The sequence below is a fragment of the Antechinus flavipes genome, chromosome 1 (assembly GCF_016432865.1).
Source record: "Antechinus flavipes isolate AdamAnt ecotype Samford, QLD, Australia chromosome 1, AdamAnt_v2, whole genome shotgun sequence".
Taxonomy (NCBI): domain Eukaryota; kingdom Metazoa; phylum Chordata; class Mammalia; order Dasyuromorphia; family Dasyuridae; genus Antechinus; species Antechinus flavipes.
Window position 1 is genome coordinate 708,246,661 of NC_067398.1, and position 26,095 is coordinate 708,272,755.

A 26,095-nucleotide genomic window follows, 5' to 3' on the forward strand; every position below is an offset into this window, starting at 1 on the left:
TTTCTGTCCAAAAAAAACCGAGGCTTAATGAGAATTAAGAAAAGCATTTATCTTTTAGAGAGGAGAATGTTACGAAATGTCAGATTGACCCGTGGAGCCAGAATCCTTTTTCTGACAGGGAGGCTGTGATACCAGTGGACATTGGTTGGGTAGTTCATCATCAGTAAACTCCCATGAGCCAGCTGAATCTTCACCACATCAACATGCCGGGAGGCCTCTTTTCCTCGGGAATCTCTGTGGCGAAAGAAGAAGTCCCGGCAGGCTCCAAAGGATACGGAGGCGATGGGGCTCCTGGGAGCCAGCTCACTCTCGTCATCTCGGTGTTCACCAATGTGATCACAGCCATCTTTGTACCTGCAAGGGGAAAACATTCTGCCTGTCTTTTCTGTGTAATTCTAACTTCCAGGAACGTCAAGTCTCAGCCTTTCCTTAGCGCAGCTTAGAAGTGACAGCAAAGTGCCCTTGGACTGTGGAATCAAGACCTAGTGTCCAGGGCCCTGCTTATTACTGCCCAGTGACAAAGACTTCTAGACCTTGATATGGGCTGGGCTGGGGACAAAGACAAAGTCCTGAACAGACTCTCCATATGATGATTCTGAGTTTTCTTAGGAAGATTTCAGGGCTTTCCTTAGTTCTAGAAATTAGTCAAATCAGAAGAATGTGGACCTTTCTTGATTCTGTCTATTACTACCAGCCTTTAAAATTTTAAGAGTTCATTGACAAAAAATATGGTATCTCCATTTGAAGTGCTTTATAAGATTCAGCTGTTTAGGGCTAGAAGGGCCTTAGAAATTAGCCTGCCCAAATTTTATAGAGTTAAGAAATTTGTTTAAGCTCAGGAAAGCCCAGTCTGAGGCCATTTAAGACTTTCACCTGGTTTGTTCTCAGTGGGTAGCCATTTATTAAGCACCTATTAATGGGCTGGGCACTAGACCAAGTGCTGGAGATCAAAGGAAGGGGCAAGATGGTTCTTGCCCTCCTGAAACCCACAGATTGATCCCAAGTAAACAATTCTGAACAATCAAGATAAAGCCGGGATCACTGGAGATAATCAGTGGAAGAGACAAGGGAATGGCCTTGTCTCCATCCTGTTCAACAAATGCAGATGCTATGCAAGGCCCTATTTTAAAAGTGTTTTTCATTACATAAACTAGAAATGGTCCTAGTGTCATCAGTTTCTTCTACTGGCCTTGAAATCAACTGGAAAGAAAGCCAGTGGATTATCCTCAGATATCTGAGATTTTTCACTAGATTTTTCTGTTTGGTTTTTTGGTGAGGCAGCTAGGTTAAATGACTTGCCTAGGGTCATAGAGCTAGGAAGTATCTATTAAGTGTCTGAGGCTGTATTTGAACTCAGGGTCCTCTTGACTTCCAGGTCAGTGCTCTATCCAGTGAGCCATCTAGCTGCCCCTTAGCCATGTTTCTTAAAACAACTGACATTTCCCGCTGTTACCTGTTGACCAGTACAAAATTGAAGGCATGTCCAGTCACAGCAGCCACACGGTCTCGAATGTGCTCCAGGACTGGGATCCAGGGCTTTGGAGATAAGGTGAGGCCTGAGAAGGTGTAGGTTAACCCTAGATCTCCATAGGTGGCTTGTTTCCTTGGGATCTTGTGCCATTTGCCAAACACTCGAACTCTGGCAAGATCGCCTATTGAAAGAAAACTTAGTCATTAAGTTTAAAAATTCATGTCTGTCGGCAGCTCTCCTCTGGCTCAGCTCAGAACGAACATGTAACTCAGGGAAAAGAAAGCAACGAAGGCTGACTGGAAGTAAGACTCGCACCCTCTCCCTCGCATGTGTAGCCAGCCAAACAAGCGCCCGACGTCCCCCTTGTCCTGACGTCCCCCTTGTCCTGACGTGTCCCCCTCACCTCCCTCGGGCGCCAGCCTCTTCCCCTCCACTCCGTGTAGCCCCAAGCACCTGCCGCACCTCGAGTTACCCCCTGATTCTCTGTGTCTGCATTTTATCAGGGCAGGACTTTGGTCCACGTGAAGGGTTGAGCAGAACCAACCACTGGAGCCAGAAGAGCCCTCTCCATTCTCTTGATCCATGTCAGTTGAATTTCACTTGCTGTAATTAATTAAGCGCCTGCTGCAGGCCAAGGGATTCTGCTTGCTGCCCTTACTCTCAAGTGGTGAATGTTCTACTTTAGGCAACTTTGGGTCTGAACTCAAATCCAGCTTTGGAAGCTTCCTAGCTGTGTGTCTCTGGGCCAGCCATCAAACCTGTTTGCCTCAATTTCCCCCACTGTCAAATGGGAATAATAATAATAGGGCCTACATTCCAAAGTCAGGCTAAAAATTAAGTATTTGTGAAGCATTTTTCAAAACTTAAAAGTGCTACAGAAATGCAAGCTGTGATTATTACATTAATTTAATATTCTCTGGTGAAACACGTAAAGCTGAACTGAATAAGGAATAAAGAGTAGGAAAGAAGAGCCTCTGAGCTGCAGACTGTGACCTCAGACCTGGGCAGCCACCTGCTGGCCACTCCTCAAACAGGCCAGGCTCTCAAAGGAAAGCTCATATTCACTTGTCACTTAATAAGCAGCAAGACTGAAACCTGGAGAAGCTGGCAATGCCATCCACCACTGTGCAAACAAAGGAGAGGGTGGAGGGTCTGCTGTGATAGCCAAGTTAAAAAAAACCCCCTCTGTTACTCTGAAGGGGCTGGGATTTGTATAGGTCCCAGCAAAGGAAGGCGAGGGGAGGATAAATCACATGATTTAAAAAATAAAGATGAGCTTTTGAGGAATGGTCAAAGAACCAGGGTATATGTACTCTCAGAGGAAAGACCAAGAGAGCACAGGTTAATCTGTCACAGCTGGGAGAGGTCTGAGAACCTGAGAAGGGCCTTAGAACACAGACTGTCAGGGGCTGGAAAGGAGCTTGGGATAGGGAATGTTGGAGCTGGAAAGGAGCTTAGAACCCATCTCCTTGTACAAAGAAGAAAAATGGGGACAGGAATAAAAGGAACACCAGTGATCAGGCAGATCAGGAGAGGTCTTGCCTAGAAGTTGGCACTGGGATTGAGCTTTTAAAGAAGACAGGAACTGTGCACGTGCTGTGACCCAGGGATACAAGTACTGGACGTGCTCCCAAGAGGGACTGAAGAAAGAGGCAAAAACTTCTCTGTACCAAACTAGATCTTGTGCAACTGAACAAAATGGACTACGCCTGGTGTATGAAATAACAAAAACAGTGTTTCACCTGGGAAACGTTAAGACTTGTATGAACCAATGTGGAGTGAAGTTAGCAGAACCAGGAGAACAATGCTACAGTCAATACCACACTGCAAAGGAGCCCAAGATATTCCAACTAAGAAAGGTGAGCTCTAGAATCCAGGCTTTCTGGCTGGTCAATAAGTGTTTCCAATTTTCCACAGGGTTGTGGATTAAATCTTGGGATCATCACTTTAATAGACCTATACATTCTGATGTCATGAAAAAATTTTACTTCCCAGAACAGAAGAATTTGTACTGAACCTATCCTACATTGGAGAAAATGCAAAAAAATGGAGTTGGGCAAACTTTAAAAAGTAATTAGGTGGACATCCTTCCCTACGGCATCGAGAAATTGTGGGAATTAGAATTCTGTTGGTCTTAAGCTCCAGCCAAGAGATCTGGCTAGTCTTAAAAAGAAAGAAGGAGCTGCTAGCCCATAGAACTTAGTGCTTACCTTCAAAATATTCCACTTCTTTTTCCAGTGTCTGGAGAAGCTCATCTGCCTCCTCCCTGCCAAATAGGACAGTGTAATCACAATCCAAGTTCTCAGCCCGAATCTTCCGCCAGGAGCAGCCAGTTGCCAAGTCACCATCTTTCCCAGCTGTTTCCCTCCTGGGTCGTTTCTTTCTACTTTCTTCCTCTTCTCCCTGGAAGCTGTGACTTTGTTCCTGCTCGTCTCTAGTGTGATCTGAAGGATACCTTGCAGCTCTCTTCACCAGGAATCTGTCCATCTGCCGTTGTCTGAGAATTGAGTAGGCCCGATAAAAAAGATGGAGAAACTTCACGTGTGTCTTCCCTGTTGGCAACAACCTGTGGGAGAATGAAGAAGGATTTAAAAAAAAGAGACCCATCAAAAAGAGCCTCAGAACCACACTCTTACAGAATTCTAGTCTTCTCTGTGGTGGCAAAGAATTGGAAACTTAGGATTGAGGGAGGGCATCAATCAGAGAATGGTTGAAACTCTACTTTACTATATTGGAAGCGATCCCAGTGGCCATCCAGGTCAGTACATATAAGAAAGGAACCCACTATTACAGCATGTAGAAGTGGTCCCTTGTCCAGATCCTGCTGGAAGCCCCCACACCAGGCTGCTGCCCTTCCATTTCTACTTCCCGTTTGTCAAGTGGGGATAATAACAGACTAAAATGAAATCATATCTGAAAAGTGCTCTGCACACCTTCATGCACCACAGAAACAGTAGCTATTGTTAGCAGGCATTCTTTTTTTTTTCTTTTTTTTTTTTTACACAAAATTTCTTATTTTCAAAATACATACATAATTTTCAACTTTCATCCTTGCAAAACCTTGTGTTCCAAATTTTTTTCTCCCTCCCCTAGATGGCAAGTAATCCAGTAAATGTTAAACACAGGTAATTTTTCTATACATATTTCCATAATTATTTTGCTGCACAAGAAAAATCAGATTAAAAAAAAAAAATGAGAAAGAAGACAAAAAAAACAAGCAAACACCAACAAAAAAGTGAAAAAAACTGTTGCGATCCACATTCAGTCCCCAAAGAATTATTTCTGGATTTAGATGGCTCTCTCCATCACAAGACCACTGGAACTGACCTGAATCACCTCATTGTTGAAAAGAGCCACATCCGCTAGAATTGACCATCATGTTGCCGTGTACAATGATCTCTTGATTCTGGTCACTTCACTCAGCATCAGTTTCTGTAAATGTCTCCAGGCTTTTCTGAAATCCACTTGCTCATTTTTTTTTTCTTTTTCTTTTTTATTTCGCACTTTATTTCATGTCTTTTCTTTTTCTTTCTTTTTTTTTCTAATAACTTTTTATTGACAGAACCCATGCCTGGGTAATTTTTTTACAACATTATCCCTTGCACTCTGTTCCGACTTTTCCCCTCCCTCCCTTCACCCCCTCCCCCAGATGGCAAGCAGTCCTATACATGTTAAATATGTTGCAGTATATCCTAGATACAATCTATGTGTGCAGAACCGAACAGTTCTCTTGTTGCACAGGAACAATTGGATTCAGAAGGTAAAAATAACCTGGGAAGAAAGACAAAAATCACTTGCTCATCTCTTATAGAATGATAATATTCCATTACATTACATTTCATAACTTACTCAGCTATTCTCCCAGTGACGGGCATCCTCTGAGTTTCCAGTTCCTTGCCCCTACAAAATTCTTAGCAGTTTTCCAGAGCACTTGGTTCTCCCTCTCTGAAAGACTGTGCCCATCGCCTCAAATAATAAGGATGGAGTTTTCTAGGGGTTGTACTTAAGGTTTCAAGGCATCTAAAGCAGAGTTCTCATTCAAACACTAAGCATTTCTCCTTTATTAGTACACCCACAGATAAGAAACAAAGAGACTTCCACTCTGCCTGGGGCCCTGAGGGTGTCTTTACAGCCAGCTGCACCCCAAATCAGTCCCTCCTCCTCCTCAGACTCAGTCACATCCCAGTCTCCAGGAGGCTCACAGGCTGTCCGGCCCTCGGGGCTGTCTGCAGAGCCAGGCTGGTCCTAGCAAAGCACTCGGGCTCCCCCTACCTGTCTGTGGGGGCCCTGCGCCCCGGCTCTGTTATTGAAGGGCCTGGAGTCCATCTCCAGGAATCCTCCAGCTCATCCAGTCCGGTGCCCTTCCCTTGCAAAGGGGGCAAGGCTCCCGCCAGACTAAGCGGCAGGGTCAGGGCTGCAGCCCAGACCTGGTTTAGGACCTTGGGCTGTGCCGGAGGGGACCCCAAAGGGCCCGGCCCCCGAGGGCCTGGTGGGGAGTAAAGGCCAGGCCGGGATTCATCCTCGGATCACAGAAGTGCTGCTGCTGTCCAGTCCGTTAGTCATGGCAGACGCTGGAGGGTGGCCATTTCCTTAGAAAGCCCACGCCAATGGGGCGAAAGCACACAGCCAGGAAGTGTCTGGGGCTGGATTTGAACTCGGGATAGGAGGCTTCCTGATTCCAAGCTTAGTCTCTAACTGCTTACCCGCCTCCCCAGAAGCCTGGGCTCACAGGTGGAGGAGGAGGGCGGCTTAGAGGCCCCTATCCAACTCCTTTATGGGCTGTCCATCTGGTAACGAGCGACAGGGCCGGGATTTCGTCCCTACCAGAGCCCCCTTCCCCATTACAACCCTTACAGCCTAAGTCCCAGAGCCGTACCAACATTCGGAGGTCTCCGGGCAGCTCCTGCGCAGCTGAGAAAAAACGAAGCTTAGGAGGAAGGCCGGACACCTGAGACAGGACGGTAGCCATGGCCCTGCCCAATCTATTCCACTGGAAATGACCAAGGCGAACGGCAGTCTCCTGGGGTGAATGGCCAGGGTCCCAGCTGGGATGAGTCCGGCAGAGGCTCCTGCCTCCTGGGCCATTGGGGGTCACTGGATTTTGGAGCTAAAAGAGGCTCCAGTCAGTCAGTGAGCGTTTATTAAGTGTCTACTGTTTGTCAGGCACTGTAGACCGAGAAACTGAAAACACCGAGTTCCTCAAGACCATGCAACTCAATTAGGTCAGCACTGAACAGTCTAGTGGGACAACCGTGCTAAGTCTGGGGGTTCAAGGAAGTTACATTTTGGAGGATGGGATAATTACAGAGTAAAGGAGGGCAGCCCTTGAAGAGAGAACGAGACCTTGAGGAAGAATGGAAGGCTAGGAGGCAGAAGAGGCCCAGTAAGGAGACCCTGCAAGAGGGGAAAGAGGCTGCCAGTCAGGAGCCAAACTCCAAAGCCCTGACATGGCCACATGTCCTTCAGCATCCATTTAAGAAGCAGGGGCAGGCATGGGGCACCAAGCTGAACACGGAAAAGCCCTCAAGGGGCTGCCCCTCTTGGAGGAAAACAATCTTTATACAGAGAAATAAATATGAAATATGAGGGAATTGGGTCAGTGGAGGGGCAGGGGATGTCTGAGGCCAGGGAAACCTCCTAAAGGGTGGTCCTTGAGGAGGGAGGGCACTCTAGGCAGGGGGCACAGCCTGGATAAAGGCCCAGAACCAGGGCAAAAACAGCAAGGAAGGCAGAATACAGGGAGGGGAGGGGAAGGAAGAGGAAACCCTCCAGGATCCACTTTTGTGGTGGTCCCCTGAAGCCAGTCCTTCAAGGCCATGACCCTCTCACAGTCATGCTTCTTACTGCATAAAATACATAGCATTATAAAGGAAATTAAATAAACTGAAATGCAATTATCAAAATACTTTTTAAAAGTAAAAGTCCACGGATCTCAGGTTTTAAGAAATTGTTCTAGAAATAGAGTTGAGAGCCAGCCTGAGAAGAGGGGGTTCTATTTTCTCCAGAAAAGGGAGGCCCTGGAGCTGCTTGAGAGAGAGTGACTTGCACAGCTGCTCAAAGAATGAACTCCAGGGGGGAGAGACTGGATTCTGGGAGACCAGACTGAAGGCCGGGGGATCAGAGGCCTTGGCCAGTGCATGGGCTTGGGAGTGGGCCAGGATGATTAATGATAAAGCAGCATTCACAAATGCTCTCGCAGTGGCCACTGTCTCAAGAAATAAAATACAAACTGCTCTGCTGTTGGCAGAGCCCCCTTTCACTGGGAGCTGCCCCGGGGGCTCATGATGGGTCACCAGGGGAGGAAGAAGGGACAGTTTGGTGTCAAACCTGGAGGCTCCAGAACACCCCGCCCCTGACCCCCAGGACTGAGCCCCCTTTCCACCTGCTCCCTGCTGGGACCCTGTGCCCCAAGTCTCTCTGGCTGCATCTTCCCTGGAGGCCTTGTGCCTTCCCCACTGGAGCACAGAAATGGGGCCCGGGAAAGGCCTTCTGCTTTCTGAGTTCTGGTCGACGGGGACCCTGACAATCTCTCGGTACCACGACTACAGGCTCCTGGTGGGCCTCCTGCCTCAAGCCTCTGCCACCAATTTCCCTGCGTGACCTCTGGTGGAGGGACCCCTGTGCTTGTCTGTGACTAAGGGCTCCCACTGTCTGCGGGGCCATCTGGCCACTGGCCCCACATGGCACCAGGGGACAGGGACCTTGCATTCTCTCGCAGGTTGTGGCCTGGGCTCCCTGACAGCATTAGTCCAGAAGGAAGGACAAACCACAACTGAGTCGTGGAGCACCATGGCCGACCATGGAGCACTGCACCCGAGTGTAGGCGACTCCGAGGCTAAGGTGGGGGAAGGGGGCCAGGGTGACTGGCCCCACAAGAAGGGCGACAGGCAAGAGCCCTCAAGGCCCCAGACCCAGGAGTGTGGGAGCACATCAAGGCAGATGGTCTGGGGGCAGGACAGGGAAGGCATCAGAAGGCCAGTGCCTGGGGCTGCAAAGAGAGCCCAAGGATCGTCCTGCTCGTAGGGAGAGGGCCCGAGCAGAGGCAAATGACCGGGACAAACTGGATACAAGGCGACAGACCGCCAGGGGACGGGTGCAGAGAGGGCAGATTTGGGAGGCAGAGGGGGAAGGAGGGGCTGGAAGGGAGAAGCCTGCAAAGCCAAACATGGGACCTATTATCTGAACCTGGAGACAAAAGGCCCAGTTTACTGAATAGGAGGGTGACGTGGTGGGAGCGGGCACTTAGACACTTGAGCAAAGTGGGCTAGAGCGCCGGGCCTGAGCCACAAGCCCTGAACTCATATCTGGCCTCGGACACTTCCATCTGGGTGATCCAGCGCAAAGTCCCTTAACCTTCTGCCTCAGTTTCCTCCTCTGTAAAATGAGAAGGAAATGGAAAACCACTCTAACATTTCTGCCAAGAAAACCCCAAATGGGGTCACACAGAGACGGGCACAACTAACAACAACAACAAGGGTCAGATGTGCATCCCCCCAGCTTGGGAACCGGGGCCACATGGGGGATGCCCAGGTCCTCCACAGTAATGGGAAAGTTGGGAAAAGAAGCAAATCAGTCTAAAGAGAGTTGCTAGAAAAGTCCAAACACAACTGTGTCCTCTCAAACTGTGCATACCCTTCGATCCAGCAGCGTCTCAACGGCCTCATCCCGAAGAGATCCTAAGAAAAGGGGGAAAAGGAGCCGTATGTGCACAAACGTCTGTGGCAGCCCTTTTTACACTGGCCAGGAACTGGAAACTGAGTGGATGCCCATCATTTGGGGAATGGCTGAATAAATTGTGTTCTATGAATGTGATGGAATATTACTGTTCTGTAAGAAAGGATCAGCAGGCTGATTTCAGAGAGGCCTGGAGAGACTGGGTGAACTGATGCTGAGGGAAACGAATAGAACCAAGAGAACAGTATACATAGCAACAAGATTATGTGATGATCGGGCTCTTTTCAACAATGAGGTAACAGGTTAATTCCGATAGACGTGGAGAGCCATTCACCTCCAGAGAGAGGATTGTGGGGACTGAGTGTGGATCAAAGCATAGTATTTTCACTATTCTTTTGTTGTTTGTGCAAGTTGGTTTTTTTTTTTTTTTGGTCTTTTTTTCCCCCCCTTTTGATTGAATTTTTCTTGTGCAGCATGACAAATACGAAGATGTGTTTAGAGGAACTGCACATGTTTAACCTTTGTCAGATTGCTTGGGGAGAGGGAAGAGAGGGAGAAAAATTCAGAACATAAAGTTTTGCAAAGTTTTTATGTTAAAAACTATCTTAGCATGTATTTGGAAAAATAAAATACTATTAAAAAAAAAAAAAGAAAATATCCAAACACCATTCCCTTAACATCCTAGGACAAAATGCCAGTCCGGTGGACTCCTTCCCCTAGATATTTTTTCCTCCCCAAAATAGAACAATCTTTTGTCTTACCATTTCTAAACATGGTAGAAATATACATTACATCCATATTTATACAATTATTGTGATGTACAAGAAAAATCAACTCAAACCAGTTAAAAAAAAAAGTAGCAGCAGGAGCAGAATAAAATGCAAGCAAGCAACAACTAAAAGAGTGAAAATGCTATGCTGTGGTCCACACTCAGTTCCCACAGGCCTTTCTCTGAGTGTAACTGATTCTCTTCATCACTGAACAACTGGAATGGGTTTGAATCATCTCATTGTTGAAAAGAGCCACGTCCATCAGAATTGATCACTATATAATACTGTTGTTGCCGCGTACAACCATCTCCTGGTTCTGCTCACTTCACTCAACATCAGTTTATTTAAATCTCTCCAGACCTCTCTGAAATCTGCCTGCTGGTTCTTACAGAACAATAATATTTGGAAAATTAATTTTAAAGAAACCATTTTCCTCTAATGGATTTAGAGAATCATTGGGATCATTAGATTATAAACTCATGGAGGAAAGGAAGGTCTTTCCCCACATTTTCAGGACTTAAAAAGTGTTTATGGATTAATCTGGCACCTGGGGTTCCAATGGTGTGACTTTGACCAAGTCTTTAGCTCTCAACGCCTTAGGCAATTCTTTAAACTGAGACTATCTAGATATAGGTAAAGGGCGTTCCCCCCAAAGAAATCCCTAGTCCAGTCCCTGCCCTTCCCATCATTTCCCTCCAGTAATTTCTATTCTGATTTAACCTGAGCCTGAGATAGCCAAGCTAACCACCTAGTCCAAACCCTCCAATACTCCTAGTATTTTCCCCCTTTCCCCCAGCTTTTCTCCTTTTCAGATGCACTTCTCCCCTTACTTCCCTCCCCCATCTAAGCAAGCTTCTGCTATCATCCCGAGATTAGACATCCCAGAAGCCTTTAATATGCCAAAAAATCATTCCCAAATCATGTGGTTTGTGATGTGGACTTTGGTACCAAATGATGTTGTTTAAGAACCAACATGATGTAGACACCAGATGATTGATAGGTACCCAAAGTTAGGGTTCGGTCCTGCTGATGAGGCCCTTTCTGAAATCTATTTCCTTCCATGCTTCAAGGCCTACAGTGACTTTATACCGTTAGGAGCTCATCCAAGCAACAGATCATTCCTCTCTTCTCCCATCCTCCAATCCCCAGACACCACTGCAGGAGGTCAAAGATGGCGAGAAAAAACAAATTCTAACAACAGCAAAGACCTGGAAGGAAAAGGAGGGGTCTGATCCACTGGAATGAGGAAAGTTAGGGATATATTCAGAGAAACCTGGAAAGACTAATAGGAACAAGCCATACAGAGAAGGAGAAATCAGGGAACAATTTTCACTGGGAAAACAACTAAAGGAAATCAGTCCTAAAAGTCTTTCGAATTCTGTTTGATACAGTAACCAGCCAAGACTAGGGGAGGACAGAGCAGCAAGCCAACACTTTTGAATAAAACAGAAAAGTATTAACTTGATTCTCTCTTGACCAGACTTCAGGGAAAAGCCTCCCACGCTGGCTTTTTTTTTTTCCTTAAGGGAAATAAGGGAGGTAACAAATTCTGAAATCTCGTTAAGATTGAATAAAAGCCTTCCGGGGGAAATGCTCCCTTCTAAGGAAAAGAACACTTCCAATTCAGTTAATTTCTTTAATCTGGGGGAGGAGCCCCAGGGATTCCCAGGGGTGGGTTCAGAAAAATTCCATCTCCTCAAGGCTAACCTATCAGAAACTTCCAAAATTTAACTGGGCTGAGGCTAGGTCGACTGACTAAATAAAAGAACAAAGCTCACCTCCTTCCCCTCCCCCAAGACATTAAAGAACAATCTTTAGCCCTTAGGAAGAAAATGCAATAACCCTTTAGTGGGGAGGCGGAGGAGGGGAAGAGAAGGAAGTGATTCTCTGTAAGTTTCCTCTTAAGTTCCAGAGAGACGTGAAGACGACTCTCACAACGAAGTTGAGTTCCACTTTAGAATTCTTACCCCAAGCACCCTCCTATGAGATCTAGGAGGAACCTTAAGAGAGTGTCAGACCCAGCTTAGAATCACAGCTTTAGTGAAGTCCTAAAGTCAGATCTTAGAATAGAGAATTAGGGCTACAAAGAACATTAGAGGTCATGCTGGGAAATCGTGTTTGGTGCAAGAAAACCCCAGAGAGCAAGCTCCTTAAGGCCATGGATGTCTTTGACCTTTTTCTGGTATCCTCAGCCCTTAGCACAGCGCCTGGCACATAGTAGGTGCTTGCTATATGGTAACTGATTCTTCAAACCTTAACTGTCATTTTTTTAACCTGTATATGGCTTGTTTCGCATATATATATTTGCACGTTGTCTCTTCCATTAGAGTGTAAGCTCTCTGAGAGCAGCTTTAGTACCCGGAGCGCTTAGCACACAGTAGGCGCTTGATAAAATTTTGTTCTAAATTGAACCTGGGTTCCAATTCATCCCACCTTTGAGACTCTGGCAAGTCCCTAAAGTCCCTCAGTTTTCCTATCTGTAAAAAACCAAGGGGCTGACCAGGCTTCCCTTTTAGGTCTAGAGCAGGGATCCTCGGGGGTGGCTCCTTTTAGGGGGCAGAAACTAAGGCCCGGAGGTCTTATATCACCCATAAGACTGGATGTCAGAGGCGGGGCTCCTCCCTCACCGCAGGCGCTCCCACCCTCCACCGGCCCACCTGCTCGGGAAGATCCCTTCTCGGTCAGTATCAGTCACGTGGGTCTCTCTAGTAATCCTCGGTGCGCACGCGCTAGCTTAGACACACCCCCCTCTCGCCCACTCTATAAAGGCAACCCGGAGCATGCGCACCGCGCTTGGCGCCAAGAGGTAGAGCCAGTCAGTCGGGGGTCGGGGGGGTGGAGTGGTGGGGCTGCGCTTGGTTCTGCTGTTGTTGCTGCTGCCGCCCCGTCCGCCGGCATGATTGGGCAGAAGACCCTCCACTCCTTCTTCTCCCCGAGCGCCCCCAGGAAGCGGCGCTCGTGCACCGAGCTGCCTGCGGACCCCGGCAAAGAGGCGGCGGCGGAGGAGGGCGAGGATGCCTCGGTGAGGAAGGAGGGCTACCGGGGGGAGGGAGAGGGGGTCGGAGAGCGCGCGGTCTCTAGGGCTGGGGAAAGGGACTCAGTACACGACCGCGCCACTAGTAGCGAGCGAGCCCCGAACCCCAACATATTTTCTAGCGGTCGCCTGCCCTTTTCTTTGGCGCGCGCCTCCGCGAGGCGGACAACCAATGGGAGAGAGGCTGAGCCAATCGGAGCTCCGCCCGCCGCCGTGGCCGGACCCGGGCTCCAATCCGGAGGGAAGGGGCGGGGCTTGCGCCTCCCGTCTCCTGTTTTTGCCGCGAAATGTCCACGTGAAGTAGATGTGTGGGTCTGCGGTCCCGCCACGTGGGCGGGGCCAGGCCGAAGCATGCGCACTTCGGCCACTGCCTCTCGTGGACTCTCCTCTTATCCACTCTAGCGAGTCCTTTTTCTCCCCTCCCCATCCTAGAAGTTTGGCCCTCACTCCCCCTCCTCCGGGCTCGCGCGTGCCGGGTGGGGAGGGAGCCTGTCAGACCTTCTTTCCCTCCGGCTAGTCCCATTCGTGAAGTCCCAACCCGAGAGCACCGCGTGGGGAGGGGGGCATGGGAGCCTTTTTCCCCGCCACGGCGGGGTCCGGCAGGGTAGGCCTCGGTCTGCGCCCCCGCCTCTTTCCCCTAATCATCCCCCGCCTCTTTGGGGATGTCCCGCAGGCCAGCCCAGCCAAGAAAAGCCGGCCCGGAGACGAGCCTGCAGCCCCCTCGTCTCCCTTGAGCCCCCAGCAGTTGGAGAGGATCCAGAAAAACAAGGAAGCCGCCCTGCTCCGCCTCGCCTCCCGCAACGTCCCGGGGGGCTTCGGGGAAAGCTGGAAGCGACCCCTTAGCGCAGAATTCAGCAAACCATATTTCATGAAGGTAAACGGGCGCGGGGCGCGTAGCATGCTTGGACTGCCTTGTTGCTTGTTGCTTCCCTTAACCCTTTCACCCCCTACCTTGGGAGCCCCGGCACCGGCTTCTGCCTCTGCATCTCCAGCACTCGGCACAGTCCTGGCACCCGGGGGGGGCTGAACAAGTTTTTATTAAGCTGTACTTTGCCGAAAGACGTCATTGCATTTTTACCACATGCGTATAACTTTGCTTCAGAACTTTTGCGTGATTACTTTAAGCGTTGTTAATTCCTAAAGGCGCACATTTCAGAGAATTCAGTTTAGACCTGTCACATATAAGCAGCTACTAGGGGAAAGGATTGTCCAGTTTAACTATCAGAATACCAGCAATTTCATCTGCTTGACAAATTATGAGCCGCCTCTGAAATGGCGCCCTGCTCCTGCAGCTGAATGAGTCACGGTTTTGCTAAATTGTGAGGACTTGCAAATATTCGAGGTTACAGTGAGTTTTTTAAAACTAGGCTCACAAAACTTGTTCTGCGTTTTTGTGTTTTCCTGTTGGAAAAGATCATTTATTTTTGAAGTTGGAGGATTTCTGAAGAGAATCATAGTCAATGAGGATGTTCCTAACCAATCTTTTTTTTTTTTTTTAAATTTTTAAACAAATCAAAATCAGCTAATGGAATTTGTTGCAGAGGAACGGAAACGTCATACTGTCTATCCACCTCCAGACCAAGTCTTCACCTGGACACAGCTGTGTGAAATTAGAGATGTAAGTAGAAAGTTACTCAATGGATGAGATTTTTAAAATTCGGGAAGGGGAGGGGTGGATAGAATTGGTTTCTATCCCTTCTCTTCCCAACTTTGCCCCTTTTTTCCCCCAAAATTTTTTTCCTTGTATTTTTACATATAGCAAGTAGGCAGGGCAGCAGGCTTTAGATCTGCATTGGTAAAGGGAGTTTCCTCATTGAGAGTTTACTGCATCAATTCGATGTCCAGTTTAAAAAAAAAACAGTTCCACATTGAAGTAATAAGTTCATAAAGATGAAATAAACAGAAGCAATAATATGATCATAGATAAACAAAACTCAGTAAACATTAGTTTGACTTTCTCAATGGAAGGTTATTCAGGTGACTGCTTTTTAAAACTTGAGCCAGATTTTTCAGCAAATAGAAATTAAAAAACACAAAGACAGACAAATTAGATAATATTTTATAGTTATATACTTAAATACACTGTTCATTTGAGCCTCTCAGCAGCCTTCTGCAAGATATTTGAAGACCATTGTTAGATACTGAAGTCCAAGAAACTTTTCTGTGGTCCTCTAAGGACTTCCTTGGGTTGGGATTGTTTCTACATGAGAAAAAAAAATTATTCTAATTCATTTTTCTATATCCAATAATTAGCATGTGGTAAATTCCTAATAAATGCTAGTTGGTCTGTTAACATGGCCCTTATCAGATAAGATGGAATCTCTGCCTCAGTTGTAAAGTGAAGGTGTTGGATTGAATGGGCTCTGAGTCAGCCAATAAACACAGACTTAGTGTCAATACAAAGAAAGGCAGAAAGCAGCTCCAGCTAAGCTCCATGAGCTTAGTCCAATTAGGGAGTCAACATGTCAACAGCAACCTACTCATAAATTATAGACAGGATGACCTGGAGAGAATGCCAGAGAAGGAAGGCCTTGTAGCTGGATCCAGGAGTCCCAGTGGGGACTAAGTTCTTGCCCTTTGTTCTTGACCCTCATGGCAGGGAGGGGATGCCATGGCGTGCAATTCAGTTGGATTTGAAAGAGGGAGGGCTGTGCAAAGTAGACCTACTGGCTTTGTGGTAGTTGCTGTTCAAGGCATTTGTAACCGATGGCCTATTTTATAGGAAGCTGTTGCACCAGGGCTGGCCGATCTGTGCCTTAACCCTGTCAAAAAGCTGATTGCATAAGAATATTTTGATAATCGTTAACTCCTTCCTTCCAGTTTGGAGGTTTTGGGGAGGCTTGTTAAGGGTTTCAATTCAGACATCTGACTACAACTGGAGCCCCCCAAATCTTTGTGGGTCTTGAAAAGAAATGACTTATAGCCTCTAGTGTATAGGAATGAAAAGTAACTCTTGTTCAGTCCTGATTAGAATTTTACTTAGTATTTTACTGGAACCACAGGGATTTGAGTTAAAGGAAGGGGTAACTGGTTGTTAATTTCAGCTGGTTGTTGAAATGCTCTTTGGAAATGAGTTATGCTTGATTATGCATCAGGAGAAACTAGGTTTCTGGTGACCATGACTACTATGGTTTTTCCCTTTGTGGTTTATTTTAAGCCCTTTTGGGGCGAGTTGCTCAGTAAGGGATTGTTAAATGTCTGTCGAAACCTGAAAAAATAGCACATCATTGTGAATTTTTTGTGTCGTGTGAAGAAAATATTAATAATTTTGATTTCTCAGAGTGCCTTTTCTGGCTTCGGAGTCAGAAACTCACAAGACTGCTTAAAAGGATTGATTATTCTGACTGTGGCTATACTCTTATGCTGTATCGTACCTGTCTGTGTACAATAAGTGAACTCTTCCTTCATAGAACACTGGTTTTATACCTGAGGAAGGGGTGGTCATAATCCTCAAGATTTGAATCAATCTAAGAATTGTATTGTCTTCCTTATGGACTTGGAAAACCATCTCAGACTCTAAGAATAGTTGTATTAGAATCCCCTCTCTTCCCCTTTAGGATTTGTGCATAAAAGCTCTACTTTCCTGTACCAGATGGAGGTTTGCAAACTGTACTCTTCACTGAGAAATGAGTGGTTAATTAAACCACTGTTGATCTCTAAAGTCCTTTCTTTAGGCCTTTCAGTTCCTGCAGTTTAGAGACCAATACAGTAAAATTCTGGCAACATTAAATAAAAAACTGTCATTATCTATCTTAAAGGAAGGGCCTCCCTCACAAAGAGGTTCTTTTCCTTGCCCTTTGTTAGGGGCACTAATGACTCATCCCCCAAATCGAAAGGGCTGCAGTGACTACAATTTATTAAGAAATCTTTGGATTTGGATACTTTGTGTTCTGCCCATCTTGGCTTTTCACCTGGAACCTTTTGCCCATCTCTATCATAAAAGGCATGTTTTATAAGCATTATTATTTTTTAAAAATTAATTAATTTATTTTTTAAGATCATTTTATTTTCTCCAAACTGAAGCTTTCTCAGGTTTCAGGAAAGAGAAAGTCAGAAAATCCAATGAACTGGATGTCTCCTCCCAATTTTTAATCAGCAGATTGTGCTACTTTAAATATTATACTTATATATGCTTCCTCTTGGATGGGTTTATCCTGGCTTGTTTCAAAGTATCCAAAGGAGAGGGGAAATACATTTGCATAAAGAAGGGTCATTCTGGGTCAAGTCATTTCTTGAATGCTTTGAATTGGTGGGGCCAAAGGCCTTGGTTGGTGATGGAAGAAGTAGGAGCACCAGGGAGTTTTGCAGATGTCTATAATTAAAATTGGAAGATAACTTGAAAGTAATTTCATCAATGCATTGTTTCTTTTCTTCAAAAAATCACATCACTCATTTATTAATTTATGACAAACTTGGGCACGTACAGGTAAAAGTTGTCATCTTGGGGCAGGACCCATATCACGGACCCAATCAAGCTCATGGACTCAGCTTCAGTGTTCAGAGGCCTGTTCCGCCCCCTCCGAGGTAGGATTCCTTTCTCTGGCTGACGGAAAATTCCTCACTGAAAGGATCCCCTCTTCCTCTCCTTTGGGGCACCTCTCGAGATGCTGAGTTTGTTAAGTTCCCCTGAGATGAGAGCTAACGTCAGGTGTGCATACTGTTGGGTACCAGTGGAGGAAGGGAGACGTGTATATGGCGCCTCCATAAGAGGCAGCAACAGTCCCAGCCCCTGCCTTGGGTGGGAAGACTTACTGTACCCACCTGGTAAGCTCTTTGGTTTCTTGTGGCCCATCTTAGGGGAGGGTAGTGATGCGTGAGTTCCTGCAGGGCCCATACCATGTCAGCCTCCTGAGAACTGGGAGTGTTCGTTGGCGAAGACCTAGAGATTCTTCTTGGTGGGGATTGGGAGCTAAATCGAGGAGCCGGCTTGTGGTAGAAGTTGTGGAGAGACAGAATTGGGCTGAATGTAAACGAAAACGGCCTCATTGGAGTCCTCAGTGGAAGGATTTCCTTTTGTGGCGGGGTCCTGGGGGGCTGTAGGCCAGGATGGCTCGAGCTACAACCCGTTCCTGCACGGCACATATTGACTTAGTAATTCTCAAGCTAATCTTAGTCTTAATGCATTTTTCCATTCTGTCGTACATTTCCCAATGACAACAATTAACCTGGTTGGGGCTGTACTGTAATTAGAGCTATTAGTTCAGTTTCAGGTGTGCTCGATGCCTTCCAGGGTCCCTTCTGAAGCTGTGACAATGAGGAACGGGCCATGGATTGTTACGAGGGTTGGGCTTAGAGAAAGCTGCTCTTAGGTGGGAATCCAAGATCTAGGGGGAGTTAAAACCTCACACAGGCCATCTGAGCTTAACCTCTCTCCCCTCCTCTGACTCCTGCATTTTACAGACAGGGAAACTGAGGCCCCAGATGGTGATCTACACCTTGCCACACCCCAGCCTGAGGCAGGACTTAAACCCTGTCCTTGGCCTCCCAGCCCAAGTATTGTTTCTTCTGTTACTATGTGCTCTGTGTTGGGTTATGAAAAATCCAGCCCATGGGATGGGGGAACAGGGCAGCTCACCTTGTTTCCCAACTTTGGGGCTCTCATTCTTAAGGGGTTTTATTTGTCTTTCATTCCGCAATCAGCTGAGGAGGAGAACAGTCCATTGTTTCTCTTTCCTCAGTCATGGCTGCATGATGAAATCTACCTCCAGCAGTAGGGCCACTTTGGTGTTTCATCATCTGCCCTCTGACATCACTGAGGAAGGGATCATAAAGTGAGAGTGAGAACTAGAGGGGACTCCCAAAGCTCTGGCCAAGTCTCATTTCTTGCGTCTCAGAAGAAGAGAGGAGGCAGGCCCCACCCCCCAGGTCATCCAGGTGGTGAGGGATGCGGCTCCAGGGCCAGACTCCATCCTCTGTGTCCCGTTTTTTGAATATTTTTAGATTAATTTTTTTTTTATTTTAGAATAATCTTTTTAGATCGATGGTATTTGAAACTCAGACACTAAAGCATTTATCTCCTTTTCAGCTTGGAAAATATTTATAAAGAGTTGTCCACAGACATAGAAGACTTTGCCCATCCTGGTCATGGAGATCTGTCTGGCTGGGCCAGACAGGGTAAGCATTCGGCTTAAGGGCTGGTCATTCAGGGAAGGCAGTCGGGACAAGGGGCTTATCCTAATTGTAGTTTTATGCTCGCAAAAGGTCGAGATCACTGACGAGACAGCTAAGAAGTCCAGACCAGCTTTGTCCCAACTCTGACGTGTGCGGCCTGTTGTTTGAAAGTACCAAAGTCAGTCTCGGCAAACTAAAATGAGGCCGAGCTCCCTCATCCCTAAGAGCCCTGTGAGCTCATGGACTGAAGTTAGGTTGGAAGGAAACAGGCCTGGCATTTGGCTCGGCGGGGCTTTTCTCTTGCTGACACATCTGTCAGTGACCAAGGAGGCACCTTCCACTGGCCCAAGGCTTCTGAAACCTTTGCCACTCCTGAACCCTTTCACGCAAGAAATGTTTATGCAATGCTGGGTGTACAGGCGTATGAAATAGGTGTGCAAATCATACATTTATTGATAATCAATCAAAATTTCGAGGCCCTATTCAAGATCTTGAGCCACAGTCGAGAAGTTGGGCGGTAGATTACCATTTATTAAGGCCCTGTTCCCTTCCTCTTCTTCCTCTTATCCCCTTCTGCCCCACTTCCTCTGCCTCCCTTTTCTCTCCCTGTGTTCCTGGCCCTGGGATTTCAGGGCCTGGAACAACCACGAGGGAGCCTGTTGAGCTGGGAATCCAGCCATTGATGGGTCTCTCTGGTGCTTGTGTACAGGCGTCCTCCTCCTCAATGCTGTGCTCACGGTCCGGGCCCATCAGGCCAACTCCCATAAGGAGAGAGGGTGGGAGCAGTTCACCGATGCCGTGGTGTCCTGGTTGAATAAGAATCTGAATGGCCTCGTCTTCATGCTCTGGGGGTCTTATGCCCAGAAAAAAGGCATCTCCATTGACAGGGTAGGTGACCTCTGCTTCTTTCTCTGTCTCTTGTCCAGGGGGAAAAGCCCAGGCCCCGGGCGGGCAACTTCCACTTATCACTTTAAACACCATCCAGAGGCCATGTCTGCTTCTTGTGGGGAGCTCCTTACTCAGTACAGGCTCCCCCACAGTCTCTCAGAAGTGGAGGTGCCAGGTGGCTGTTTGTCCAGCAGACTTAGGCTTCATGTGCTTCCCCAGGGTCCCAAACACAAGAGAGTACAAAGACTTTTTTTCCTGGGCCTATAGGCTTCTCCATGGCTTCCACTTTGAACCCGGAAGTAAAGTTCCAGTGTTGGTTCTCTACCTACTGCATTTGCATTTTCTAAATTGCTTTTAAAGGATTTTCTTAGATTGGGTAATCCCTTATGTCTTTTCAAAATAAAATGATTTGGTGGTGAATTCACAGATTTTATCAGTATAGCAAATTTCAGAATGAAAACTTCGTGGGTTTTGAGCTGGAAAGGATCCTTCAATCTCCTTATATTTTACAATTAGGAGTATAAAATAATCATCTTAAATATATTCTGTATAAATGTACTTGGTGACTTTTACTGTCTTTGGATAAAAGCTAGAAATTAAATTCTTGGGCACTTAGCTAGATATCAGGCAGATTTTAGCCAGTTCATTCATGTTTTTATTTCTAATATTACATGAAAAATGGCCATTTTAAAATCACCACCAAATTAAAAGACCTGAGAGAGATTAGAGAGATTTTTATGGTGTGTGTGTTCTTCATCTCACCCAAGGAAGTTTTTTGAAATTCATTTAATAAGTGAGAAAGTGAGCAGGTTATAGGCTCATAGCCAAAGCTGGAGCAAGTCCCAGGCCTGGCCCTCCTGAGTATGTTCAGAAGTCTTTTAAGGATGTATATTAAAAATAAACCTACTACAAAAAAAAAAAAAAAGTCTTCCGAGGAGGTGTCCTGTTGCAGGCAGTAAATGTCTATCTCTTCCTGCCTCTGGACTCTTGTATTGCTGCTCCTTCAGGACTGTGAGAGCAGAAACTGCTTCCCAGTTTTGGCATTTTCTGGCTGCTGAGGGGTTAACCCTGACCTTCATCCCTAGCCTCCCTGCCTTTGGGTTCTGGTGCTATTCACAGCTACCGGGATGTACTTGGAGAAATTAGACCCTTTTTCTGGCCTTTGTGAAGAAGTCCCTTAATGTGGGAGCCTCAGTGGCCTCCTCTGTAACATGGGCCTGGGCAGAGACCGATAACCTGCCCGGTCCATTTCATGAGTTTTAGAGGCTCATGGAAGCATCTCTTCAAACACTGATCGTGTTGGTTGGCGATTAGGGGCAAAATGTTTCTTTGCCCTGACCCTCGGGGACCCTCATTAAGGTCTCATGGGAAGACTGACTAGTCTCTTGTTCGGCTTCGTCTCTATAGAAGCGCCACCACGTGCTGCAGACGGCCCACCCCTCTCCGCTGTCTGTCCATAGAGGGTTCTTCGGATGCAGGCATTTCTCCAAGACCAATGAGTTACTGAAGAAGTCTGGCAAGAAGCCCGTCGATTGGAAAGCTCTTTGAAGCCGTTGGAGCCAAGCTGGAGGAAGAGTCCATCCACCTTGGCTACGAAAAGCTCTTTGATGAGGGCTTGGGGTGGGAGGGGGTTTGTATCAGTTGAAAACTAATCGACGAGGCTGGTGCTGGGGCAACCGTTTGGCGCCCTGAGCTTGGGACAGGGAGCCTAGAGGGTTTGCTCAGAATTCAGGGTGCAGACTGGCCCCGTGGCCGGCTCTTCCTGATGATGTTCCTCCATTGTATTATTCTCCCATTACCTTTGTGGTTGATGAAAAAATAACGCCCCTTTTTTCTATGTGACAAAAAGGGTTTAGTTTGCAGTTGATATACGGGTGCAGGTAATCTACCTGCTCGGCCATCGGAAGATGGCTTGTCATTTTATTAAGCTGTATTTTAATTCATTGCGATCAGGAAGGGAAACAAATTATTCTGAACGGCCAGAAGGTTCTTCTACACTCCAGAGGAGTCTGCAGAAGGAAAGTTGCCCTTGGAAGCTGAAGGGAATAGGAGAGAGAGCAGAACACATGATTCCGGAAGTTTTATTCAGCTCTCTATGGTGAGGGAATCCGAAGGTAAAGAGAGAGCCGCCTCCTGCTCCGGTAGATGATGATGTTCCCTTCGCTAGAATTGTGTGCAGAGAGTTCTGAGGTGGGAGAAGAGAAAGAGTTCCCTGGTTTTGTTCTTTTAACTCCGATCCCGAATTTGAGATGTTTTGCTACCGAGCATTTCAAAACGTCGGCCACAAGTTGGCAAAGAAAAATGGTTTTTTTCCTAGTCCCTTTTTCCACTGAGATGACAGAATCTCTCGATGGTGAAGTTTTTGGGCAGTTCCAGAATGCAAATCTGCTTTTAAAGGAAGGAACTTTGCAGGGCTGTTGCATGCTGGGAGCCAAGCATCCGCAGGAAACTTCCCAGTGATCCAGTGCGCTCGTCTGTCATTTTGTGGGTTAAAAACTAGGAATTCGAGGATCTGGTTGAAGAGGGAAGTAGATTTTTTTTCTTTTGGGGAAAATTGTTCTTTATTATAAGCTTGTCTCACAGTTGGGACTTTTTCAAAGCAGTGCCAGTCAAATGAGATGTCATTTTTATGGTTTTACATTTGATTTTACATTTTTTGGTCATGTGAAAAGTTGCTGTATTTTTTTTAATCATTTATGCAAAGCAGATTTTAGTTTTTTATTATTTTTGTCTAGTGTGTGTGTATAAATCATCCATTAACCTTGTTAAAAGCAGCTGTGGCTTATGGTGCTGTTGGCCAATTTTGATAATAAAAGATGATTTACGTCTGTTTCCTGAGGTCGAGTGTGCTCAGGCTGCCGTTTCTTCCCTGGCACAGCGCCTCTGGCCAGAGTGCCCTCCACTCGATCCCTGTTCACTAAATGCCTGCAGTGTGCCCCCGAAGACCCCAAAGACCCAAGGTCCTCTTGTCTGGAGATACAGCTTCGAGAGAAGTTCAAGATGGCGAGGTTGCCCAGGGAGATAGAACTTGTACACACATAAGCAGCTTGGTAGAACATAGGACAGCCTCAGACGCGGAGGGGACGAGGGAGACCATGGCTCATAAGTGACCTTAAGGGGATGAGTGGGGCGGGCCGGCCTGAAGAGATGGGGTGCCAGCGACTAGAACGAAGGTAGCGCACATTTATTAAGCACTTGTAGGGGCCAGAGCCTGCCAGGGGCTGGCGTGTTGATGTGAGCCCAGCATGCTCGGGGAGCAGAGGTTCTGATGGGGGCCTGCACATCAAGGTGGGGGGGCCAGTTGGCTCTGAGGTGCTGAGCAGGGAATAGAGCCCGGGGCTCCACCGGACCAGGGGATGCCCCTTTCACTTCCAAAGGGCTTGGAAGCATTCAAGCGCAGGGTACCTCCTGTGGGGAAACGTGGCAAAGCGGGGCACCATGGTCCTGGCAGAAGGTGAGGATTTGGGGAGGCAAGATGGCCCAATGAAGGAGACTCAGCTGGGAAGCCCTGTTGGGGCAGCCCAGAAAGTGCCCAAGGGGATATCGGGCCTCTGTCCAGTCAGCCTGGAGAGGTTTATCCTGGGGGTCAGCAGACTGGAACAGGAGGCCTAGGAGTGGGGCATGGTGGAAATGTCCTCAACAGGAGCTGGGGAGTCTGGTTTAAGGGGTGCAGGCAGCTCTCCTTGCCCATCATCCTGGGGGAGTTCTGCCACCAGAGCAGCCCTCCCTCCATCCGGACTCCTTCAGATTACCTAGAACTAGTCCCCTGGCTGTTCCCCTCTCTGTCCTTCAGACTGCAAGCTCCTTAAGGGCAGCCTTTATATGTTCCTTGGATTCCCAGTGCCCGCTCCCCTTAAGCCTGGAGATCGGGATCCATGCTGACCCGCTGCATCGCTTGGCCGTCTTCAGCCGCTCAGCCCTGGCATGTTGGGGGCGGTCGGTGCCAGCCCTCGAGAGAGGATGCGGTCTACACCTCGGTGCCTGATGGGCGGGAGCGGGAAGGCTGAGGTGTGAGCTTAGCTCGCGGCACTAGGGAGCCTGTGAAGGTTTGGGAGGGAGAGCTTCGGGGAATCTCAGGGCGGGGGCAGGGGCGCAGGCGGGGTCGCCATGGCAACCATTGTAGGCAGCGAAGCCGGAAGGGCCGGCCTAAGCGAGGCGACCTCGTCCCTTCCTCCTTCCTCCCCTCCCTCCCCACCCCTTTCCTCCGGTCCCCCGAGGGGGAGCCGCCCCTCTTCCACCATGCCTCGGTAAGCCGGGGCGGGAGAATCCGGGGGGGCGGGGCGGGAGGGGGGCATGCGGCTCTTAGCTGGTCCTTCCCCTCAAGCCTGCAGCTCCCTGGGCCTCAGTTTCCCTGTTTGTAAATAGCCTGGCGCCCCGAGCTGTCTGAGCAATGGGTTTGCAGTCGGAGGGCCCCGACTCCCCGCATTGAGGCGACTTTGGGGGGCCCGGCCCCCATTCCTCCAGGACGCTCGAGAGGCAGGGGCTCAGTCCCGAGCCCAGCCCAAGTTATTGCTCCCTGCTGGGGGTGCGGGGCGGGGCCGAGGGGCAGGCGGCTTCTTCCCCCTCCCCACCCCCGGCTGCTCGGCGAGGGGGGGGAGGGGAAGGGGGGCATTGAGCGCTGGGACTGGGAGCCGGTCCGTGGCATGGGAAGCCCGCTGGTCCCGGGGGCGGGACGCTTTCCTCCTAGCGAATTAGGGTCACTGCTCTGTCTGGCACCGTGCTGAGCCCTACAGTGGTCTCTGATCCTCCCACCCAACCTCCAGGGAATCGGGTCTCCATTTTACAAAGGGGTAAACTGAGGCAGACCGGGCTGGAGTCACTTGTCCGGGATCACACGCCAGGAAGTGTCAGAGGCCGGATTTGAAGTCGGGGTCTCCCAGCTCTCTAGTCCCTCCCCCACCCCCTGTGTTAAGTTAAAGCGGGGAGGGGGGATGGGCTCCTTCAGCCACTTGGGCCTGTGGGGCATTGAGGACTCCCTCAGCCCAGAGGGTCCCGTCTCCCGTGGATGAAGGGGTTGGTTTTGAGGAGGTCTCGAAGGTCCGAGCAAACCAACTTCTCTGGAGCAGACCTCCCCAAATGTGCCTCGGTAGCTGCCATACAGTAAGCGGCTAATAAGTGTTTACGGACTGATGGAGCCAGCACCTGAAGCCCCACTCCCAGGCCCTCCGTCCCTTCCCACGCCCACCTCAGCTCTAAAGGATGCTTTTCTGGGTTTTCTTGGAAACTAAGTGTTTGATTCAGCAACTATTAATGCTTAATGTCTGAAAAGTGGTGTCAGAGAGCGGGAGGCAGGTCAAGGAGCATGTATTAAGCACCTATAGTGTGCCAGGAGCCTGGGAAGCAAGTGCACAGAAATCCCGCTTGTTCTCCAGGGGCTCAAAAACAAGAGGTTAAATTAGGGGTAAGAGGAAGGCTGGGAAAAAAGCTGCTTGCCGAGGTGGGATTTTAACTGAGACTAAAGGAAGCCCAGAGGGAAAGAGTTCCAGGCAAGGGGCCCTGCCAGGGCAGATGCCTGGAGGGGGGAGAATCCTCCCGGGTTTTTGAGTGTGATGGCAGCCAGCAGCCTAGGGAGGGGTTAGGGTATAGCAAGCCCAGTAGCTGGGGCAGGGGAGAGAGGAGCTCCGGGAAGGGCTTCAGAACCGGCCGCAGGCTTTTCTAGTTGCTCCTAATCTATTAAATGGCAACCTCTGGAGTGGATGCAGGAGTGGGGGTGAGATGGCCAATTGCTGATCATTCCCATCCTGCTCCCATCTTCATGCCCCCATCCGGGGCTTTCTTGGCAGAGATACTGGAATGGTTGCCATGTGCTTCTCCAGCTTATGTTACAGGTGAGGAAACTGAGGCAAACGGGTGAAGTGACTTGCCCAGGGTCACCCAGCTGAGGGCAGATTTAAGCTCGGGCCCTCCGACTTCAGGGCCCGCTCTCTCCCTACACCACCCGGCTGCCTTGATATGTCCAATAAGCAGCTGGATATTCGAGACTGGCCATCAGGAGGTTAGAGCTGGCAAATAGGTCTGAGATTCATGGGCAATGGGTGCTAATTAAATCTGTAAATGAGATTAGGACAGGAAATAGTGTGTGTGTGTGTGTGTGTGTGTGTGTGTGTGTGTGTGTGTGTATATATATATATATATATATATATAGGC

At 48.2% G+C, this 26,095-nt stretch overlaps 3 protein-coding genes across 6 annotated transcripts in view; 2 read left to right on the forward strand and 1 right to left on the reverse strand.

Annotated features, from left to right (window-relative positions):
• Window positions 1-28: 28 nt before the first annotated feature.
• On the reverse strand, window positions 29-12,659 carry ALKBH2 (alkB homolog 2, alpha-ketoglutarate dependent dioxygenase). 3 transcript variants are annotated; one of them, XM_051972991.1, is made up of 4 exons: window positions 12,573-12,659; window positions 3,682-4,037; window positions 1,454-1,652; window positions 29-354 (listed from the first exon to the last, which is right to left on the reverse strand). In XM_051972991.1, the coding sequence occupies exons 2-4, from the start codon at window positions 3,956-3,958 to the stop codon at window positions 48-50; spliced, it is 783 nt and encodes a 260-aa protein (XP_051828951.1). In that variant the 5' UTR covers window positions 3,959-4,037; window positions 12,573-12,659; the 3' UTR covers window positions 29-47. The 3 variants fall into 3 exon arrangements, with proteins under 3 accessions (XP_051828951.1, XP_051828952.1, XP_051828950.1); XM_051972992.1 differs by lacking the exon at window positions 12,573-12,659 and adding an exon at window positions 11,005-11,536; XM_051972990.1 differs by lacking the exon at window positions 12,573-12,659 and adding an exon at window positions 4,799-7,782.
• A 63-nt stretch (window positions 12,660-12,722) lies between these two features.
• On the forward strand, window positions 12,723-22,786 carry UNG (uracil DNA glycosylase). Its single transcript, XM_051972989.1, has 7 exons — window positions 12,723-12,937; window positions 13,623-13,823; window positions 14,472-14,567; window positions 17,376-17,473; window positions 18,975-19,063; window positions 19,770-19,948; window positions 21,356-22,786. The coding sequence occupies exons 1-7, from the start codon at window positions 12,812-12,814 to the stop codon at window positions 21,494-21,496; spliced, it is 930 nt and encodes a 309-aa protein (XP_051828949.1). The 5' UTR covers window positions 12,723-12,811; the 3' UTR covers window positions 21,497-22,786.
• An 89-nt stretch (window positions 22,787-22,875) lies between these two features.
• Window positions 22,876-26,095, forward strand: part of ACACB (acetyl-CoA carboxylase beta) — a 120,872-nt gene continuing 117,652 nt past the window's right edge. Inside the window, exon 1 of one of the 2 annotated variants that reach the window (XM_051972984.1) lies at window positions 22,876-23,121. The gene's annotated coding sequence lies outside the window, so the exon portion shown is untranslated. Of the gene's footprint in view, window positions 23,122-24,084; window positions 24,196-26,095 lie in introns of those variants that run through there. The other variant, XM_051972983.1, reaches the window with a different exon arrangement.

Excerpts from the sequence above, each read along its gene's own strand:
- ALKBH2 (XM_051972991.1), bottom strand. The coding sequence starts at position 3,958 with ATGGACAGATTCCTGGTGAAGAGAGCTGCAAGGTATCCTTCAGATCAC. Across the intron at positions 1,653-3,681 it reads AGAAGTGGAATATTTTGAAG|GCGATCTTGCCAGAGTTCGA; the intron begins GTAAGCACTAAG and ends TTCTTTCAATAG. Across the intron at positions 355-1,453 it reads AATTTTGTACTGGTCAACAG|GTACAAAGATGGCTGTGATC; the intron begins GTAACAGCGGGA and ends TTCCCCTTGCAG.
- UNG (XM_051972989.1), top strand. The coding sequence starts at position 12,812 with ATGATTGGGCAGAAGACCCTCCACTCCTTCTTCTCCCCGAGCGCCCCC. Across the intron at positions 13,824-14,471 it reads GCAAACCATATTTCATGAAG|CTAATGGAATTTGTTGCAGA; the intron begins GTAAACGGGCGC and ends AATCAAAATCAG. Across the intron at positions 19,949-21,355 it reads AAGGCATCTCCATTGACAGG|AAGCGCCACCACGTGCTGCA; the intron begins GTAGGTGACCTC and ends TCGTCTCTATAG.